Source organism: Phacochoerus africanus, chromosome 1 (assembly GCF_016906955.1).
Source record: "Phacochoerus africanus isolate WHEZ1 chromosome 1, ROS_Pafr_v1, whole genome shotgun sequence".
NCBI lineage: Eukaryota > Metazoa > Chordata > Mammalia > Artiodactyla > Suidae > Phacochoerus > Phacochoerus africanus.
Window position 1 is genome coordinate 287234116 of NC_062544.1, and position 20969 is coordinate 287255084.

The 20969-nt window shown below is 61.9% G+C and overlaps 1 protein-coding gene and 2 non-coding genes across 8 annotated transcripts in view; all 3 read left to right on the forward strand.

Moving 5' to 3' along the window:
• The window catches only part of TRPM2 (transient receptor potential cation channel subfamily M member 2), a 50537-nt gene that overhangs the window by 27884 nt on the left and 1684 nt on the right, over positions 1–20969 (forward strand). For 4 of the 6 annotated variants that reach the window (XM_047797911.1, XM_047797912.1, XM_047797913.1 and 1 more), the window contains 16 exons: positions 303–415; positions 776–989; positions 1767–1885; positions 2314–2446; positions 2831–3002; positions 6475–6658; positions 7980–8161; positions 8892–9024; positions 10312–10399; positions 14600–14687; positions 15261–15418; positions 16053–16129; positions 16242–16343; positions 17574–17660; positions 18350–18455; positions 19825–19926. In XM_047797911.1, coding sequence (XP_047653867.1) covers positions 303–415; positions 776–989; positions 1767–1885; positions 2314–2446; positions 2831–3002; positions 6475–6658; positions 7980–8161; positions 8892–9024; positions 10312–10399; positions 14600–14687; positions 15261–15418; positions 16053–16129; positions 16242–16343; positions 17574–17660; positions 18350–18455; positions 19825–19926 — 2058 coding nt within the window. Of the gene's footprint in view, positions 1–302; positions 416–775; positions 990–1766; positions 1886–2313; positions 2447–2830; positions 3003–6474; positions 6659–7979; positions 8162–8891; positions 9025–10311; positions 10400–14599; positions 14688–15260; positions 15419–16052; positions 16130–16241; positions 16344–17573; positions 17661–18349; positions 18456–19824; positions 19927–20969 lie in introns of those variants that run through there. The other 2 variants (XM_047797914.1, XM_047797916.1) reach the window with 2 other exon arrangements.
• On the forward strand, positions 18409–18472 carry LOC125114395 (Z6 small nucleolar RNA). Its single transcript, XR_007131782.1, has one exon. It is a non-coding gene; the product is annotated as a Z6 small nucleolar RNA (small nucleolar RNA).
• LOC125114400 (Z6 small nucleolar RNA) lies at positions 19824–19864 on the forward strand. The gene has a single exon (XR_007131783.1). It is a non-coding gene; the product is annotated as a Z6 small nucleolar RNA (small nucleolar RNA).

Genomic DNA, 20969 nt, shown 5'->3' on the forward strand with positions numbered 1-20969 from the left:
GCTCGTGGTGGGGGGGTCCTGTCCACATCCCTCCCCCAGACAGAGCGCAGAGGGCCGGCCAGAGAGTGGGGGGGACGGGAGCCCTGACTTCAAGCCCTGCCTCTCGGCCTCCCCCCTCTGGGAGAGCCCAGCCCTGCCCACCCGGAGCCCCTTCCTCGGCCGGCGGATGGCGGGGCCTGGTGGAGCTGCCCACAGCCTGGCGTGCTTGAGCTGCAGCCCCTCTTCCTCGGGGGCCTCAGGGAGTCCTGGTCAGGATGGGGAGGGGCGCCCATCGCCCTGACCCTGGCGCCCTCGGTCCGCAGGCCTTCCTGACCAAGGTGTGGTGGGGCCAGCTCAGCGTGGACAACGGGCTGTGGCGGGTGGTCCTGTGCATGCTGGCCTTCCCGCTGCTCGCCACCGGCCTCGTCTCCTTCAGGTGCCCACCTGGCTGTGGGGTGCGGGGGCTCCAGACCTTCCTTCCCGAACGCCACCCCCGGGTGGGGGGGGGACCGTCTTGTGTGTCCTCGTGGCTGCCACTGATCTCACCTGTGTTGAGGCCCGTTTCCCTAAGCACCCGCCCTGCCCGGACCACCTGCTGGGCCGGGGTGTTTGTTACGGCCCTGAAGGAACCAGAGGGCCCTTTGCGGGCCGCCTGGCCAGGGCCCTGCTGCGGCCGCCTCCTGGGCCTCCTTCTCCCTGTGACCCCTGAGCCGGGGCCCCGTCCGTCTGGGTGGCTGAGGTCGGGCGGCTGGCAGCCCCTCACGCCGTGCTCTCCCCCGACCCCTGCCCGCCCCAGGGAGAGGCGGCTGCAGGCCGTGCGGGGCCTGGCCCGCGTCCGCGCCTTCTTCAGCGCGCCCGTGGTCATCTTCCACCTGAACACGCTGTCCTACTTCGCCTTCCTCTGCCTCTTCGCCTACGTGCTCATGGTGGACTTCCAGCCCTCGCCCTCGGGCTGCGAGTGCCTCATCTACCTCTGGCTCTTCTCGCTGGTATGCGAGGAGCTGCGGCAGGTGAGGCGCCGCCCGGGGCCCATCCTCCCACGACCCTCCCACGACCCTCCCACTCCCTGCCCCCGCCCCTGCCCCCGGCTCCGTCCCTTTCTCGCCGTGGCCCGGAGCCCCATGCCGTCCCTGGCGAGCCGCACGCACCTGCTGAGAGCTGGGCGAGGCCCCCCGGAAAGGACAGACTGAGCCTGCCAGCCCCGCGCTCGCTCTGCCCTCCCTCGAACCCCCTCTCTGATCACCCCAAACGCCACACCCTCACCATGTGGCCTCACAGGCTTCGGGAATGCGTGAATCCCCTGGCTCCCCTGTGAAGGGCGTGGCAAAGTGTGGGGGTCCCGAGACCACCCTTGGGCTGGGTCACTCTCCAGGACTCCCAGCGCCCTGGGCTGGCAGCTCATGGTTACAGGTTACTGCAGGGGAGGCCGCAGCTTAGAGGTGCAGGGCAGAGTCCAGGAATTCTGGGCACAGAGCTCCCGTTGTCCCCTCCTCTTGGTGGCAGGGTTTTTCATGGGGGTCCGTCGAGAGACCCGATTGTTCCGTGGGTCCGTCTGCTCCCTGCCCAGTTGTCCGGAGGGGTCTGTCCCCAGAGGAGGGTGTGGGGGCTGCTGCAGAGCCGCCCGTGGGAGGGGCACTGGCCCCGATGGTGGTGTGGGCTTTCCTCCACACCTGTCCTCTTGCGTCTGGGAGCTGCACCTGCTGCCCTTCCTGAGCTGGGTCCCCGGGAAGCAGCGAGGGTCTGCTGGGTGGAGAGTAACAGGCCCGGCCGGCCCACCTGTCCCCCAGCTCTTCTGCCCCCCCGACGAGTGCGGGCTGGTGAAGATGGTGCTGCTGTACCTGAGTGACTTCTGGAACAAGCTGGACATCGCCGCCATCCTGCTCTTCATCGTGGGGCTGACCTGCAGGTGAGCGGCCGGCCCTGGGCCACCCTCCGGTCCCACCCGGCAGCAGCTCCCCCGGGGGAGGGCTTGGGATGCAGCAGAGGCCCGGCCCCCTGTGGTGCCCTGCCCCAGCCCAGACGCAGACGCGGGGGCTCTGTCCCGGCGGGTAGCTGCCCAGTGTCCTGGCCTGGCCCTGACCTCTCCACCGCCTGCCAAGGCCGTGCGTGTCTGCCCTGCCGTGACCCCTTTCTCCGTGACGCATGCAGGGCGGCCCAGCCTTCTGGTGCCGAGGAGGCCCGCGTGGCCTGGCTTCTCTGCCGGAGCTGGGCTTCCGGACCCTCGGGTCCCTGGAGGATCTGCCCCCCGAACCCCCCTGAGCTCATGACCGGCTTTAGGACGTCGGGGTGCAGGGGTTGCACCTGGGCCGACGTCCCTGCTTCCGCGCCGGCCAGGCTCATCCCGGCGCTGCTCTACCCCGGGCGCGTCATCCTCTCTCTGGATTTCATCATGTTCTGCCTGCGGCTGATGCACATTTTCACCATCAGCAAGACGCTGGGGCCCAAGATCATCATCGTGAAGCGGATGGTGAGGGGGCGGGGGGGGCGAGGGGGCGAGGGCCCGCTGCCCGCTGCCCGCTGCGGGGGAGACGCCTGCCCCGGCCTCCGCCCGCCCCACAGGAGCCCACGTCCCTGCTCTGCCCCTGGGCTGCCGCCCTCTGGTTTGTCTGTCTCGGGTCTGCTGCCTGTGTGTTGCCTCCTTCAGGCGGCCTTCCCTGATGGCCACGGCTCATCCCTGACCCCTGCTACAGCTCCTGTCATTCCTTCCCTCCTTGGGCCATGGTCACGAGCTCTCCTACACCTCGTGGGGCGCCCAGCGCCCCACTAGCATGTGGGGGCTGCCCCCAGAGCCCCTGGCTCCACGGGGGAGCCGGAGGCGTGTGTCTGCAGCAGGTGCCGCCTTGTCCCGCAGATGAAGGACGTTTTCTTCTTCCTCTTCCTGTTGGCCGTGTGGGTGGTGTCCTTCGGAGTGGCCAAGCAGGCCATTCTCATTCACAACGAGAGGCGTGTGGAGTGGATCTTCCGAGGGGCCGTCTACCAGTCGTATCTCACCATCTTCGGGCAGATCCCGGCCTACGTTGACGGTAGGATGGCCCTGACCCCCGTGGGCGGCGGGGGGCGGGGGTTGCCACCCTGGCTGGGGGTCCTGTGAGCTCCCAGAAGTGGGGGGTGGAGGGCTGGGCGTTTCCTACTCGCTCAGTACCGCCCCGGCCGAGGCAGAAAGAGACAGGTGCATGCAGGGTCCACTGAGGCGGAGGGCGCCAGCCAGCTGTGCCTCGCAGCTGCAGGGACCTCCGGGTGGGCAGAGGCGTGGTCTGGGGCCCTGGGGCATCCGCTGACACCTGTGCATCCACTGCCACCCTATTCCGTCTCCTCCTCCTTCCCTGGGCGGAAAGAACACTTTGGGTTCTGAATTTGTTCTCAAACAGCCTCAACGAGGTGTGAGTTACATACCGTAAAGCTCGCCTGTGAAAAGTGCCCACTTCCTGGTTTTCAGTGTATTTACAGAACCTCATTTTAGAGCATCTACATCACCCCAAAGAGACACCCCATCCCATCAGCCGTCACTGCTCACTCCCCTCCCCTCAGCCGTAGGGAACCTCTAACCTACTTTTCCTCTGCATGGAATTTGCCTTTGGTGGACGTTTCGTATAAATTACGTCATGTAATAAGTAGTCTTCTGTGTCTTGCCGCTTTGACTTAGCATGTTTTCAAGAGTCATCCATATCGTAGCCTGTATCCGTGATGAATTCCCTTTTGTTGCCAAGTAGTATTGCATGGGCTGGATACACTGTATTCTGTCCGTTCATCCCTAAGCTGGTGAACACTTGAGTTTCATTTTGTGGCTGTTGTGAATAACGTTGCTAAGAACGGTGATCTGTAGGTTTTTGTGTGCCAGTGTTTTCATTTCTCCTGGCCGTGTATCTGGCTGTGGCATAGATGGGACGGTGGTGAGTCCGTGTTTCACTTTTTGAGAAGCTGCCGAACGGTTTCCCGCAGCAGTTGTGCTGTGTCTTACATTCGTGCCTGCAAGGTGCGAGGGCTCCGCTCTCCGCACGGTCCGGCCAGCCTCCGTCACGGTCGGTCAGATGTCTGATTCGAGCCGCTGTGCTTGCGTGTGCACTCCCTGGAGGGCCAGTGACCCCGAGCCTCTCTTCATGGGCTTCCTCAGCCGTGTCTGGATCTCCTTTGGAAAAGGGTCTCTTTCTCGCTTTTGCCTGTTTTAAAAAGTGGCTTATTCGTCTTTTCATTGAGTTGTGAGGGTTCTTTACATGTGGCTACCAGTCCCTTATCAGATAGTCGAATTGCATCTATATTCTGCCATTCTGTGGGTTGTCTTTCCCTTTCTTTATGTGTCCTTTGAAGCCCCACAGTTTTCATTTTGCTGAAGTTCACCTTAGCAATCTCTTCCATCACCTATGCTCCCGGTGTCATGGTCTAACCCGAGGTCATGAAGACCCCTGCCGAGGATTTACTCTCAAAGCCCACAGCTCCAGCGCCTTCTTTTGGCCTCATCTTAGGGGAAAGCTCGAGTCTTTTGCGATTAAGTATGAAGATTGTTTGTAAATGCTTTTTATCGGGTTGAAGAAGTTCCCTTCTCTTCCGAGTTTCTTGAGGGTTTTTCTCGTGAATCAGTGGTAGCTTTTGTTAGGGGCTTTTGCTGCTTCCACTGAATTGTTCCTGTGGGTTTGCTCTTTATGCTGTTGATGTGGTGTATTGCACAAATTCATTTCCAGATGTTAGAGCTTTGCATTCCTGGGCTGTGTCTCCCTCGGGCATGGCGTAGGATTCTTTTTATGCATCTTGCAGCATTCGCTTTGCTTGCGTTTTGCTGAGGAGTTTTGCCTCTGCATCCGTAAAGGCCAGGGGTCTGTAGTTTCTTTTCTAGCCATGTTTTTTTGTCTGGCTTTGGCGTCAGGGAATACGGGCCTCATAGAACCACTGAGGAAGAATCCCTTCCTCTCTGATATTTTGGAAAAGTTTGTGAGGGATTGGTCTTAACTCTTCTTTACATATTTGGTGGAATTAATCAGTGAAACCATCTGGGCCTGGACTTTCCTTTGTGTGAAGTTTTAAAACCACCAATTCTTTACTTGTTGTAAGTCTGTTTATATTTTCCACTTTTTTTTCCAGATGCTTTTGGTAGTTTGCGTCTTTCTGGAATTTGTCCATTTTTATAAGAAGTTATCTAATTTTTCAGCATATGATTTTTTTGTAGTATTTCCTTATAGTTCTTTCTCTTTTTGTAAGGTTGGTAGTAACGTCCTCCCTTTAATCTATGATTTTAATAATTTGAGTCTTCTTCTTTTTTTTTTTTTTTCCTTGGAACAGTCTAGCTAAAAGGTTTTAATTTTGTTAATCTTTTCTAAGAACCAGATTTTGGTTTTGTTGATTTTCTTTGTTTTTGGAGTCTCTATTTCGTTTATTTCCTCCCTTCTCCTTGCTTTGAGGTTAGTTAATCTTTTTCTTTTCAGTTCACTAAAATGGAAAGTTGTGTTATTGATTTTTGCTCTTTTGTCTTTGTAATATAGGTATTTATAGCTATAACAGTGAGTTTCTAAATTAGAAAATTAATAACACTTTCAGAATATGTATCTCTCTCTCTCTCTCTCTCTCTCTATATATATATATATATATATATATATTTTTTTTTTTTGGTCTTTAGGGCCGCACCCATGGCATATGGAGGTTCCCAGGCTAGGGGTTGAATTGGAGCTGCAGCTGCCGGCTTACACCACAGCCACAGCCATGCCAGACCTGAACCGCATCTGTGACCTATATCACTGCTCACAGCAAGGCCGGATCCTAAACCCACTGGGCGAGACCAGGGATCGAACCCGCATCCTCGTGGATGTTGAGTTCATTCCCACTGAGCCATGACAGGAACACCCCAGAAAAGGTATTTGATTACAAGACAGTGTGTGCTTGTTGTTGAGAAATTTAAGAAACTCAAGGCGGGTATAAAGAAGGATGTTCATAAGCCCGTCGTGCGGAGGTAGTCACTGTCAACGTAGCCTGTTTTCTCAGAGATTTTTTTAAATGCACAAACCGAGTGCGTCTTTTGTTTCCTTATTTGGCCTTCGCTTGTCTGCACGTGTGGGGCTGTGTTGCCTCTTCAGTGCTTTTCCTTTCTCGTGTCTCCCTCCTCTTGGCGACAGTTGCTCCTTTTCTCTTTGGATTCTTTCCCGCTGCCTTTTGCCCCCCAGGGTTGGGACCTGTGATCTGCAGTGGTGGCCATCACAGCCGCAGCCCCTCCTGGCGCTGCCCCCTCCTGGGGCCCAGGAAGTGCTCTGGTCGGGGTGGCTGGATCCCCGGCGGGGGGCGCGTGCCAGCCTGGGGTCAGGTCTGGCTCCGGGCCTCCCTCGGCAGCCGCACTTCCTGCCCGCGAGCACACGTGGGTGTGGGCGGACCCCCCTCTGTGGGTTTCCCTCGGGCCGAGGAGATCGCTGAGGTCACCCAGAGGCGCGGGCGTCCGGGCCCGCGGAGTCATCGCCAGGGACCCTTGAGACGCCTGCGTGGCTGTCCCGTTCACCTGTGCCCGCCCTCCCGACGCAGGAGTGAACTTCAACCTGGACCAGTGCAGCCCCAACGGCACGGACCCCTACAAGCCCAAGTGCCCCGAGAGCGACTCGGCGCGGCAGGAGCCCGCCTTCCCCGAGTGGCTGACGGTCCTCCTGCTCTGCCTCTACCTGCTCTTCACCAACATCCTGCTGCTCAACCTGCTCATCGCCATGTTCAAGTGAGTGCGGCGCTTGGCGCCCCGCCCGCACATGGCCCTCCGCCTCCCCGGGGCGGTGGGGACAGCGCACGCCCGGGCCCAGGACGCTGGCTCAGCTCCGGCCGGCGGCTCTCGGCCACTCTGCCTGGTCCCTGTGTCCATCCAGGGCACGGCTGCTGCAGGACCGGCTCACGGAGGCTGCGGGCTGGGGCACACGGAGGTCTCACTCCTGCCGCCCTGGGGTCAGTGGCTCCACGGGAGGGGGGCTCCAGGCTGGTGGCCACAGGCCTTCCTGTGAGTCCCTGGTGCCTCGCGAGACAGCCTCCCTGGAGGGGGGTCGGCCGTGTGTGAGGGGCAGCGGGGGTTCGTGCTTGGCGCCCAGGAGGTCCAGCCTCACTCAGCCTCTGCTCCTTGGAGGAAGTGCAGTGGCACAGGTTGGAGATGAAAGCAGGCCCTAAGGGCGAGGGCTTTCTGTGCGGCCCCGGGAGCTGATAAAGGAACCAGCTGGCCGAGCAGTGGCCGGTCTGCGCTCCTCTCTAGCTGTGCAGTGCGCAGGGCAACTCTCACCGAAAGTCCGACCATGCCAGACGAGCCTGTGTGTGCCTGCCGTGTGGACACGGGAGCACAGGGCCAGCCCCAACGATGGCGCTAAGGAGGGCGACGGCCGCGCCCGTGGCTCAGGGCATCGCCAGCCCTCAGAGCCCCTCCCAGCCTCTGCCAAAGGGCCCCTGGGACCTGGGACCCCGAGGAAAAGCCCTTCCTTCCTGGTCGGGCACCGTTCCTCTTCCCCTTCCTCTGCTACTCTCTGATCTAACCTGTGTCCTCCACCGTGCGAGACCTTGTGGGCCGGATGGGGAGAGAGGGGCATGGGCTGCGCCTCGGCCCACGTGGCCTCCTCCCTCCCTCCGACAGCCTCTCTCTGCCACGCCATGGGCTCGGCTCCGTTAAAATCCATCCACAGGACCCCCACGGTGCAGAGAATAAACGAGTCGGCCTCCCGAAGACCCCTCCCTTCTGTCAAGTGCCAGTGGCAGACCCCTTCAGAGCCCAGCGCGAGCCCATCTCCCGCTCCCAAAGGCGGGGCTCTGTTTCGTCCTCTAAGGAGTCTCCACACCTGAAATCTAGGTCTTCTTCCCTCTGCTGCCTGCAGCCCCAGGGAGGGCAGAGCCCTGAGGCGGCCCCTCCGCTGCCCTTTCCTGCGTCTGGCATTGCCGCCCGGCGTGGTGTGTGTGCTTTTTAGGGATCACGGCAGACACGCAGGCAGGGAAACGGGCGCTTCTTGTAACCGTGCTCGTGTGGCTCCTGTTCCCCTGTAACCAGGGCGCTCCTTGTCCCCCGCCAGCTACACGTTCCAGCAGGTCCAGGAGCGCACGGACCAGATCTGGAAGTTCCAGCGCCACGGCCTGATAGAGGAGTACGAGGGCAGGCCGCCCGCCCCGCCCCCCTTCATCCTCCTCAACCACCTGCACCTCTTCCTCCAGAGGGTCGTCCTGAAGAACCCCGCTGAGAGACGCAAGCCGTTCAGTAAGCTGCCTCCCTCGCCCCTGGAGCTGCGTCCCCAGGGGCAGAGCGGGTGGTGAGGCCTACACTCGCCCTCTGTCCACCGGTGCGGAGTAGAAACACAGACGCAGAGTGTGGGGCGAAGGAGAAAAGAAATAGCCTTATTGCTTTGCCAGACTGAGGAGGCCCCAGCAGGCCAAGGCCCTAAAGACTGTGCCCTCCCTGGGGCGAGGTTAGGAGGAGGTTTTAGAGTTTGGGCGTGGAAAATAGGGCGGCAGAGAGAAGGACCAGGATAAAGGCAAGCTCGCTTTCGTCTTCTAAGCTGGTGTTTAGGGGCCCCGGGACAGGTTCTGGGGGTCCCCCTCTCTGGTCTTCATTTGTTGGGGGTTTAGTTCTGCAGAAGCGGCTCCGAGATACTGGTCCGTATCTTCCTTGAAGAGGAGCCGGGCCCCCGCCCCGAGGCTCCTCCCTGGTCGCTGCATCCCCTCCCTTCCCTGCGGGGCAACCGCCTGAGCCTGCCCTTGGGAACGCTGGGAAGGTCGTGGAGGCCGAAGCTTATTCCCTAAAAATAAGACTTGTGGGATGGAGCCCACGGGGTCCTGTATTTCCACTGGTGGGGGCGGTGGCAGCTCCTTCGTGAGTCCTGGAAGCTCAGCAGGTCGCAGGGAGCAGAGCCCTCAGGCCACCTGCGGTCTCGGCTGCTCCCTGCGCCCAGGTGGGTCAGGACCCCCGCCCCCCCCCCCCCCGCCCCCAGAGAGCAAGCTGGAGAAGAACGAGGAGGCGGCGCTCTTGTCCTGGGAGATCTACCTGAAGGAGAACTACCTTCAGGACCAGCAGTTCCAGCAGAAGCAGAGGCCGGAGCAGAAGATCCAGGACACCAGTGAGAAGTACCCATCAGGCGGTCCCCGTGGGGCTGTGGGTCTAGGACCCGAGGAGGACAGAGTCCTGGGCGGGGACCTTCTGTGCACGGCCCCTGCACTGGGCCTGGGTCCGCGGCCCTCCCTCGGACCCAGGGACAGCTGGGCTGACCCCTGGCTCCCCCCTGGTGGCCGGGGTCGGGGAGGGGGAGGCTGGAGGAGGGGAGGCAGCCTCGCAGGAGGCCCCCAGCCCTGGGAGGACGCAGTGAGCTTGTTGGTACAGGGCTTTGCTGCAGGCCCAGGGCTCAGGCACACTTGGTACCTGCTTCTTGCTCTCAGCTTCTTTCCAGGATGTGAGGTCAGGGGTCCCTCTGCTCCACCCGACCCCTCAGTCCTGGCGGACACAGCAGGCCTGGCTCCTTGGGGCGCAGATGTGGCGAAGGCTGGCTCTGATGTCAGCATGTGTCTCCCGGGGGCAGGAGGAGGGGCACGGTGCCACCCTGCTCTGGCAGCTCCCGCCCCCTGTGCAGGGTTCCTGCGAGCGGTGGAGGAGGGTGCCCTGGGGCCGTGGGGGAGCTGACGAGGGCATGGGTTCCGTTCAGGGGCGCCCTCCCTGGGGATGTGTGCCTTTCTCAGTGTCTCTCAGCTTGTCTGTGCGATGGAGCCTGTCCCTTCCCAGGGACTGAGTCACGAGGGTCCAGCACCCAGTACCCTGGCGAGCGACTGGGCCCAGGGCGGGGAGCAGACACGTGGTTTCGTGGCACAAGCAACACCCAGGGGGGGCGAAAGTGAACCCAGGGCCCTGGTTTTACCTATAAACGTAGAGGCTGAGTTGGGTGACATTCCTGTGTTGAAGCAAAATAAGACAAAAACCAAACACTCTCCCAGCACCGGGGCTGCCCCCTCCTCCTCCCACAGGTCCCCAGTGGTACCTGGAGGCAGCTCCGCCATCTCTGAGTCAGGTTTCGGAGGCTGTGCCAACAGCCTGTTGGCAAATTGAGGAGAGGAGCTGGGCGTGTGCCTCTGCACCTGACCTCGCCCCACGGGGCCCGCAGCTGTCGGGGGTTGGGGGTCGGGGGGTTGGGGGTGTGAGCCTGGACCGTCCGGTAGTGAAGACATCTTGCCTTTGGGCTCCTAGGCAGTGTCCGTCCCCTACAGAAAGGCATGGAATGTACGTTATACTTTCAAACGCGGAGGAAGAGGCCGGAAATTAAGGCCTCAGAGCCTGGGCTGCTGGATCTGCTGGGCACCGCCTGCAAAGGGGCGCCGGCCTCCCCCAGGCCCAGGCCCCCCCGGCTCAGCTGTGCACTCTTGCAGGGTGGACACCATGGTGGACCTGCTGGAAATGGCGCGTCTGAAGCAGTCGGGCTCCGTGGAGCAGAGACTGGCCTCCCTGGAGGAGCAGGTGGGGTCTGGGCTGGGAGCCCTGTTTGGGGGCACAGATCTGATGGGCTGGAAGGTCGCTCTGCAGCGTGGTGGCTTTGAGAATAAGCACACTGGGGGAGGGAGCCGGAGAAGGAGGTGGCACCTGGGGATAATTGTTCCCAACTGGAGGGGCGCCTTCTTTCTCCTCCAGAAAATTCCACCAAATCCCGTCCTATGCTTCAGTTCGCACTGTGCTGGGAGGCAGCCACAGCTCGGGTCCGGCTGAGGGAACAAACTCTTGTCCCCTCCTCTGGCCTCCTAGGCGCTGTCCTCTGAGATGGCTGCTGTCTCCCGTCTTGGAACCCAAACTGGGAGCGGGCTGTGGGAATTACCAATGGCCTTCGGCTGTTTTCTCAGGCTGCTGGCTGCGCTGGGAGGAGGGAGGCCATGGGGCCCCCACAATGTGTAGGACCGTCCATGAGGACACCTGGACTGAGGGGCAGCAGTGCGTGGCTGTCTCAGACGAGCCCCAGATGAGAGGCCAGTAGGCAACAGGAGAACAGCCTCTGCCTGCCCCTCCCCCTCAGGGCCCAGTGACTGTCCCCCCACTCAGCTGGGCAGCCCTGAGTGGCCTCCCATCCAAGAGTCATGCCTTGGAGTCCAGCTGGGCTCAGGTGCCTGAGAGGCCGTAATGAGCATTAGTTCATCTGAATATCCATCTCTTCATCCATCCAATCATCTGTCCATTCCTCTATCCATTTATCCAGACATCCATTATTCATCATTTCAGCCATCCATCCGTTCATGCCTCAGTCATCCAATTAGCCATCTGTCCATTCGTCTAGTCATTTATCTGTCCATCCATGCATCCATGCCTCCAATCATCCATTTAGCCATATATCCATTCACCTAGTCATTTATCTGTCCATCTTTCCATCTACCCATCCACCCAAGCATCCATCCATCCATCCACCCATCCATCCATCCATCCATCACCCATCCACCCATCCATCCACCCACCCATCCATCCATCACCCATCCACCCATCCATCCATCCACCCATCCATCCATCTACCCATCCACCCATCCATCCACCCATCACCCATCCACCCATCCACCCATCCATCCATCTACCCATCCATCCATCACTCATCCACCCATCCACCCATCCACCCATCCATCCATCTACCCATCCATCCCTCACTCATCCACCCATCCACCCATCCATCCATCTACCCATCCATCCCTCACTCATCCACCCATCCACCCATCCATCCATCTATCCATCCATCCATCCATCCACCCATCCACCCATCTACCCATCCATCCATCCATCCATCACCCATCCATCCATCCACCCATCCATCCATCTACCCATCCATCCATCCATCCATCCACCCACCCATCACCCATCCACCCATCCATCCATCTACCCATCCATCCATCCATCACCCATCCATCCATCACCCATCCATCCATCCATCCACCCATCACCCATTCACCCATCCATCCATCCATCCATCTACCCATCCACCCATCCATCCATCCACCCATCCATCCATCATCCATCCACCCATCCATCCATCTACCCATCCATCCATCCATCTACCCATCCACCCATCCATCCACCCATCACCCATCCACTCATCCACCCATCCATCCATCTACCCATCCATCCATCCATCTACCCATCCATCCATCACTCATCCACCCATCCATCCATCCATCCATCCATCCATCCATCCATTCACCCATTCACCCATCCATTCATCCGTCCATCCATCCATTCATCCATTCACCCATTCACCCATCCATCCATCTACCCATCCATCACCCATCCACCCATCCATCCATCCACCCATCCATCCCTCACTCATCCACCCATCCACCCATCCATCCATCTACCCATCCACCCATCCATCCATCCACCCATCACCCATCCATCCATCCCTCCACCCATCCACCCATCCATCCATCTACCCATCCACTCATCCATCCATCTACCCATCCACTCATCCACCCATCCACCCATCCATCCATCACCCATCCACCCATCCACCCATCCATCCATCTACCCATCCATCCATCCATCTACCCATCCACCCATCCATCCACCCATCACCCATCCACCCATCCACCCATCCATCCATCCACTCATCCACCCATCCATCCATCCATTCACCCATTCACCCATCCATCCATCCGTCCATCCATCCACCCATCACCCCCATCCACCCATCCATCCATCTACCCATCTATCCATCCATCCACCCATCACCCATCCACCCATCCATCCATCTACCCATCCATCCATCACCTCATCCACCCTCCACCCATCCATCCATCTATCCATCCATCCATCCATCCATCCATCCATCCATTCACCCATTCACCCATCCATTCATCCGTCCATCCATCCACCCATCACCCATCCACCCATCCACCCATCTACCCATCCATCCATCCATCCACCCATCCACCCATCCACCCATCCATCCATCTACCCATCCATCCATCACTCATCCACCCATCCACCCATCCATCCATCTATCCATCCATCCATCCATCCATCCATCCATCCATTCACCCATTCACCCATCCATTCATCCGTCCATCCATCCATTCACCCATCCACCCATCCATCTATCCATCTACCCATCCATCCATCACTCATCCACCCATTCACCCATCCATCCATCTACCCATCCATCCATCCATCCATCCACCCACCCATCCATCCATCACCATCCACCCATCCATCTACCCATCCACCCATCCATCCATCCATCCATCTACCCATCCACCCATCCATCCACCCATCACCCATCCATCCATCTATCCATCCACCCATCACCCATCCACCCATCCATCCATCTACCCATCCATCCCTCACTCATCCACCCATCCACCCATCCATCTATCCACCCATCCATCCATCTACCCATCCATCCCTCACTCATCCACCCATCCACCCATCACCCATCCACCCATCCACCCATCACCCATCCATCTATCCATCCACCCATCACCCATCCACTCATCCATCCATCCACCCATCCATCCATCACCCATCCACCCATCCACCCATCACCCATCCATCCATCTACCCATCCATCCATCCATCTACCCATCCACCCATCCACCCATCCATCCATCTACCCATCCATCCATCACTCATCCACCCATCCACCCATCCACCCATCCATCCATCTCCATCCATCCCTCACTCATCCACCCATCCACCCATCCATCTATCCATCCATCCATCCATCCATCCATCCATCACTCATCCATCCATCCCATGTTTCCTATGTGTCCCCTCCATGCCTGTCCAGGGCTGGCCTTGAGAATGTTGGGGGGACAGGCATTGTCTCATCCTCGAGCATTCCAAGTATGGGGGAGGCACAGACATAGAAGTTCATTGCCACAGTGTGGCTCAATAAGCACAGTGAGCGAGGTGGACGCAGAGGCTGGTGGTCTGGGAGGCCTCAAGACTCCAGACAAGGAGGGGTGGATTGGGCAGAGGTCGGGTCCCCACCCCTCCCTGCCCCTCCTGCTGGGTGGGGCAGGGAGCTCTGATCCTGCATCCCCCCCCATCACCCTGTGGACCCGTCCTGGGTCCTCCTTACTCTGGTGCTCTGGCTCCAGGATCTGTGCCTTCTGTGCCCGCTGTCCCCAGCAGCCCCCAGTGGCAGTACTTGAGCCCCTGTGCTGTCCCTGAGAGCTGCCCATTCCCAGCCTGGCTGGGCCCCTGCACTGCTGGGATGTCCACCGACAGCCAGCCTTGCCCAGGGTCCCTGCACATGGGGGCTGCCCTGGTGCCTTCCCCTGTGGGTCCCTGGTTGCTGATACCCCTGAAATGGTGCAGCACTGCTGAGCTGCATTCTTCTGGCCACTACTGATCTCCCCGGTTCCCACTGTCCCCTGTAATTGAGCATGCGTGGCCTCCTGAAGTTTCTTTCCTCGGTCATGTGCCCTCTGCCTGTGGCTCAGGTCTCATGGACTTCACGTTGGTTTGAAGGCCTCTAGGGTGTCTGGGACCAGTGGCCATTGTGTCTCACGGGCAGGCGCTGCTGGTGGTCAGCGGCCATGACTCTGAGGGAAGCAGAGCGGCCTGGACACCGGTGTCACCACAGCAGGACCAGCTGTTCTGGCCAGGCCCTGCTACAGGAGCAGGCAGGGCTGGGCATTCCGTGTAGGGGCAGGTTTGGCCAAACCTTGTCTGGAATGTGCCTTCCAGGTGGCCCAGATGGCCAGAGCGCTGCACTGGGTCGTGAGAGCCCTGAGGGACAGTGGCTTCGGCTCCGAGGAGGGCGTCCCCACCCTGGGTGAGTCTCTGCCCACCTGTGTTCTTTGGCACTGGGGGGTCGGTGGGGAGGAGGGCAGCATGGCCTGCCCCAGGGGTGCACGTGCCCAGTGCAGCCAAGTCTCCCAGTGACCAGGCTGGGGGAATCCAGAGGTGGCCTGGCCCAGTCCCCGTCCTCCTGTCATCAAGCTACCAAGTGGGGGCAGCTCCAGGAGGTACCTGAGCACTGTCCTAGCAACTGGGCGACAGAAAGCAAAGCCTTTGTTCCAAAATTTGCATCCAGCCAAGAAATGGGCGTGGTGGCCCTTCCTGGGTGTTGCTTGCCCTGAAGGAGCAGGCTGCCCCTTAACTGGACAGGCTCCTGTGGGGCCCTGGCGTCCAGCTCTTGACCGAGGGCTCTGCTCGTGGCTGCACAAGGAAGCGGTGCCCAAGCCCAGGCCTCCTCTGGGGGCCGCAGTGTGGGGGGGCACAGGGAGGGGCCCTCTTTGGGGCTGGGGCTCAGTCTGGGCGGCTGGGGGGGTGGGGGCAGCCCAGAAGTTTGGGGACAGGGCCACAGAGAACAGCTTTGCCCACGGCTCCACGTGGCTGTCCCCAGCACCCCAGAAGGCCTCAGAGGGGCAGGACCCGGAGCTGGACGACGGGCAGAGAGTGGAGGACCCGGGCGACGCCTACCACGTGAATGCCCGGCACCTGCTCTACCCCAACTCCCCGGTCCTGCGTTTCCCGGTGCCCAACGAGAAGGTGCCCTGGGAAGTGAGTGCTGTCCTGACCACGCCCACCTGGCCACAGGGGCCTGGTGTCCTGGGGGACCCAGCGGTGCCCCCCAGACACTCCAACCCAGCCCGGCTCGGGGTGGCTGAGCGCCCTGCGGCCACACAGGGACACATGGGCCGACCAGAAACACGCACGTGGTCCGCGCAGCCGGAGGGGGTGGAGCTGGGGTGTGAGTCCAGGACACACAGAGCTGACCCCACACTTGTCCTCCATCCCCCCGTCCCCCGTCCCCAGGGAAGGTCCCCGCCCCCTCAGCACCAGCTGAGTGCAGGTGACAGGTGACAGAGGGACAGATGGATGGGGCAGGGGCCCAGGCCTCCTCTGGTTTCCTGGAACATCCAGGCTGCTGCCTCCTCCTTCCCCCACCCCGCGCCATCTCTGCCCACGGCGCAGCGTGGCCCTACCCCCCATCTAGGGCCTCGCTGGGGGGCTCCCCGCCACCGGCCCCCCTCACCAGCCCCGCGGCTGCCCCCAGTGCGAGTCCTCGGGCCGGCCGAGCTCGGGCACCCGCGCCTATTGGGGCTGTCCCGGGGGCCTGGGCCCTGTGCTTGGCCATCCCGGTGCTGGCCGGCCGTGGGCGGTGACATCCGGGGGGCGACCCCGTGTTGTGCAGACGGAGTTCCTCATCTACGACCCGCCCTTCTACTCGGCCGACAGGAAGGACAAGGACCTGGTGGACCCTGTGGGAGAGTGAGTGTCCCCCTCCTGCCTGGACTGGGCGCCCCGTCCTCCCCCAGGGCAGCAGCTGTGGGGAGGGGCCCTCGGGGTTGAGCCCGAGGGTCACGGCAGCGTCTCTTGCCAGCACCTGGGAGCCTCTGTCCAGGATCAGCTTCAACGCGGTGGAAGGGCACCTGGACCGGCGCAGCTTCCACGGGGCCTACGCCCTGCGGGACGGCTTCCCGCTGTGAGTGCCGCCCCACCCGGCCCTCCTCGGGGTTTCTTCCCAGGCTGGGTGGGAACACACAAGCCAGGGAGGACAAGAGACGCCCCACACAGCATTTCCTTCGCGCCCCTGGGTGGCCCACGCTGGGCCGTCTCCAGGGCACGCGTGGGGAGGGGGCCGTGGGCTGGCCCCGTGGGCCGGGCGCCGTGCCCTCATCACCGGCGGGGCCTTCAGGGCTCCGTTGCCGCGGTGTGGAGAGATGGGAAGGACGTGGACCGCCGGCCGCCGCCTCGCGTGTGAGAGGGAAGCAGGGAGGCCCCGGGGTCCCTGTGGGACGAGGGTTTCTAGTCTGTTCTCGGCAGGGACCGGCCCTGTGCCCCACTGCGCAGGTGAGGACGCCCAGCCAAAGGTGCTAGGTGACCCCACCTCCCAGGTAATAGGTGGTAGGTGGCTGCAGGCCCTTAGCGAACACCCCCTGCCCGTGCCCTGCTGGGTTTGGAGGTCAGAGCCCCCCCAGAGGGTTGTTGGGGGGCCAGCACCAGCAGGGCCAGAGGCCGAGGAGGGGCTGCAGCTCCAGGGAGGGGCCACAGGCAGCCTGGATGCAGGGAGCAGGCGGGAGCTGAGGGCCCCTCGGGAATGTTCTGGAACAGGAGTCGTGGCTCTGCCCAGGCCGAGGCTGGGGGAGGAGGGGGTGGCAGCAGGGGGGCATGAGAACAGAGGGGACCCGGAGCGTCTCCGGCCCTACACAGGGGAGGGGGCGGGGGGCCTGGCCTTCAGCAAGAGAGCGGGACAGTGTCACAGGGGACCGTTGGGCGCCAGCTCGCAGGAGTGCTGAGGCCTCTGGATGTGGTACGAAGGCCGGACAGGTGATTTCTGGGGGATGGGTGGCCCCTGTGGCCTCCTGCGTCTGCGGTGGGCTGCGTTTTGCTCCCTTTCTTAGCCACCCCAAGGTAACCTGAGCCCCCGTCTCTCCCCTGGAGTCTCTGAGGGGCAACCCCAGTGGGTGACGCAGAGTCGGCCAGACTAGTCAGGAGCCAGAGGTGTCGGGTCCGTCCAGGGCCCCGTGCGGCAGCCTCATCTCTGCTCCTGTCCAGGAGAGCTGCCTGGGTTCTGAGAATCCAGGCCTGGACAGAGCCGGCACGCTGCCCCGGGAGGGGCCCCCCCCTGCCGCCCCCTCCCCCGGCCATCCTTCCTGCCCCGGCCTGTTCTCCCAGCTGCGGGCATGGGCTGAGTGGAGCCCTCTCCGTCCAGGAACCCCATGGGCCGCACGGGGCTGCGGGGTCGCGGAGACCTGGTCTGCTTCGGCCCCAACCACACGCTGCAGCCTGTGATCACCCGGTGAGTAGCCCGATGGGGACGCAGGGTCACCGGCGCCCCACCCCCAGGCTCCCAGAGCCCGGAGGACAGCTGGCACTTGGCACGTGGTGCCAGCCTCATGGCAGGGGCCTCACAGGGCAGGAATGGCCGGGCCCCTCCCTCCAGGCTGGCCCTACTTTGCCGTGGGTCTCCCTGCCACGACGGGGGGGGCCAGGGCCCACGACGCAGACAAAATGAAAATCCATATAAGTCCACCTGGCTTTTCCAAAGAGCTGCAGGGGTGGAATGGTTGGGTCCAGGGCCTGTGCTTCTTTCAAGCTTTTGATAGAAAAGCATTCTCAGGAGTTCCCGTTGTGGCTCAGTGGTAACAAACCTGACTAGGATCCATGAGGATGCGGGTTTGATCCCTGGCCTCACTCTGTGGGTTGAGGATCCAGCTGTTGCTGTGGTTGTGGCATAGGCCAGCACAGCTCCGACTCAGCCCCTAGCCTGGGAACCTCCTATGCCATGGGTATCGCCCTGAAAAGACAAAAAAAAAGGAAAGCTCCAAGAAGGCCCACCTGTCCTAGGTCGACCCGTGGCTGGGGAGGAGGGGGGGAGGTTACCAGGCGGCTGTCCCTGTCCCCTGGAGCGAGTGCTCGGAGGAGGAGTCCGCCCATGGACTCCCCTGGGGCAGGGGAGCGGCTGGCATCAGAGCATCCCTTTTGCAGCTGGAAGAGGAACCAGGACGGAGCCATCTGCAGGAAGAGCATAAAGAAGATGCTGGAAGTGCTGGTGGTGAAGCGCTCCCTGTCCGAGCACTGGGCCCTTCCGGGGGTGAGCCAGGGCCTGCACCATGCCCGGGCCCCACCGTGGTCCCTGCCCTGCCCTGCCTGGGCTCTGTCCCGGGTCCTGAATGACAAAGGCGGGTCCTCGCCATTTGAGGCGGGCTTCTCCATCCTAGTTCCTCATTTTGCAGCCGTGAGAACCGTCCAGGTGCTCCTGGTATAAGCTCCAAGTGCCCACCGTGTTCTGGGCACGGGCTCATGGCTGGAGCTGCTCCAGAGCTCAGGGGGTGGGGGGCAGACGCGAGTCCCCCAGCTGGAGCTGCAGCCCGAGGGCAAGACGGAGTTGTCTGGGGTGGGGATGGGAGACACTGGCGCCTCAGCTCAGGGACAGCAGCTGCGTGAATGTGGCCTGCACCCCAGAGGCCTTGTGGTGACAGAACAGGGCTCCAGAAGGCCCCAGGCCTGTCCTGCCCTTGTGGGCCCGACCACTCAGGTTCTGACCCATGATCCACCCCTGCCGTCGTTCTGGGCTCGGAAGAGCTGGTCCTGGCAGGAGCCCCAGCTGGCGCAGCGTCTGGATGCGGCTCTGTCTGGGGCCTCTTGTCTGAGCCTGTTTCCAGGGAGTCCGCTGTTTCCCCAGCTCAGCAACAAGCCCGGGTGTCCCCAGAACCCACCCCGCGGCCCTGCTGGGCAGCAGGATAATGGGTGCAGGGGCAGTTGTGCCACCGAGGGTCTTCAGACCCCAGCGAGGGTCCCAGGGCTCCAGGTGGCTCCTGCTCCTGCAGCCATGACCCCCGTGCCCTCCAGCCGAGGGAGTGTGGTTCTGAGCCCAGGCCAGGTCCCCCGCCCCACGGCTTCTTGGGCACCGTTCAGCCTCCCTCGTCCGCACTTTGGTCTCTCCTGCCAATGGGCATCTTCTGAGCGGTGTCTGTAGCCTGAGGGAGGTGCCAAGGGGCATCTGAGGGTCCTCCCACTGCAGCCAGCAAGGGGCAAGGGCATCTCCAGGGCCCCCGTGGATGGACGTGACGTGGACGAGAGGGTCCCCTCGCTGGATGGGGAGGGGACTGCAGGTACAGGTCCGTGTCCAGGCAGAGGCTGGACACCAGGACGGGGAGCACACGGACAAGACATGGCCTTCCAGCTTGTGCCTGGGGTGTGCAGGTCGGGTGCTGGCCCCCGCTTGGTGCCTGGCCTGTGCTCCTCCCAGGCCTTGGCTCTGGCCTGACACCCTTGCCCCATGGGCTGACGTGGACAACGGGCTCTGGACAATGTCACTCTGGCCCGAGGCAGTCACTGCCAGACGCGCACGTCTGCCTGTGGCTCCGGGGGGCTGGCCCGCTGCCCATGCCGGGCAGGTGGCCAGAGGAGGCAGGTGCCCAGACGGCCCTGCCGACCGGCCTCCGCCTGCCTCCGCCCAGGGCTCTCGGGAACCAGGGGAGACGCTGCCCCGGAAGCTGAAGCAGGCCCTCCGCCACGAGTTCTGGGCTTCCTTCGAGAACTTGCTGAGGCAGGGCGCTGAGGTAGGCTGGCCTTCTGCCTGCTCCCCCGGGCGTCCTGGGCCCCGCAGGTGCTGCTCCTGCCGCCGCAGGTCAGCCGCGGGGCGCTGGGGAGCCTGCTCGGCCCACAGCCCTGCTCCTGGGGGAAGAGCTGGGGCCGCGGCCGCGCTCTGGGCCCCCGCGTCCGTCTCCGCTCAGTTTTCCCTCCGGATCAAGGGTGTGGCCGCGGCCTCGGCCGCCCTCGGGCCAGAGCAGGTGTCCTGTCCCCCACTCGCTTGCCTGAGCGCGGCTGGCCGTCAGGACTGAAGGCGCATTTTCGGTTAATTTGCAAAGACCCTGTTTCCAGGCCCCTGCGCACACTCACCTTTGCTCTTTTTCACGACCACATGGCGTCCAGGCCGCGATGCGCTGCGGCGGCGTCCAGGCGGGCGTCCGGTCCTCGCTGCTTGTGTCTCTGCCGCATCTCAGGATGAGATAGGCTGTTTCTGGTTTGGAACCACAATGCCAGCCGTCCTGTGGTTTGTCCCCGCGGCCCCTCTGGGAGCACCCCCGTCTCTCTTTACTTTGTAAAAATACTGAGCTTATTTATTTGCTGTGGTGAAATCCAAAGAGCAGATTAACCGTTTTGAAGGGAGCGCTGAATGGCGTTTAGCGCGTGGATGCAATCGGCACTTCCGTCTGGTTGGAAAATCCTTCCACCTCCAAAAGGAGGCCCCGCCCCTGCCGTCACCCCTGTCCCTCTGTCGCCCCTGCACCGAGAAGCTGCTTCCCGTCTCCGTGGAGTTGCCTGTCCTGGGCGTTTCTTAGGGGGGGCGTCGTGTGCAGTCTTCGGTGTCTGGGTTGTTTCACTTAGCCCGGAGGTTCCGAGTCCCCTGGCCCTTTCTCATCCTTCTAAGGACCATGGAGGCGGGTCTGGCGGCCAGGCTGGGGACCCGCAGGGAGATGAGTGGGGTCAGTCAGGCCGAAGGCCGTGCTGGAGGCAGCGGGGCGGGGAGCGAGCCAGGCGGCGCTTGGACAGCTGTGCTCAGAGCATCTGGGGCCCGGATGGAGCACAGGGGACGCGTGGG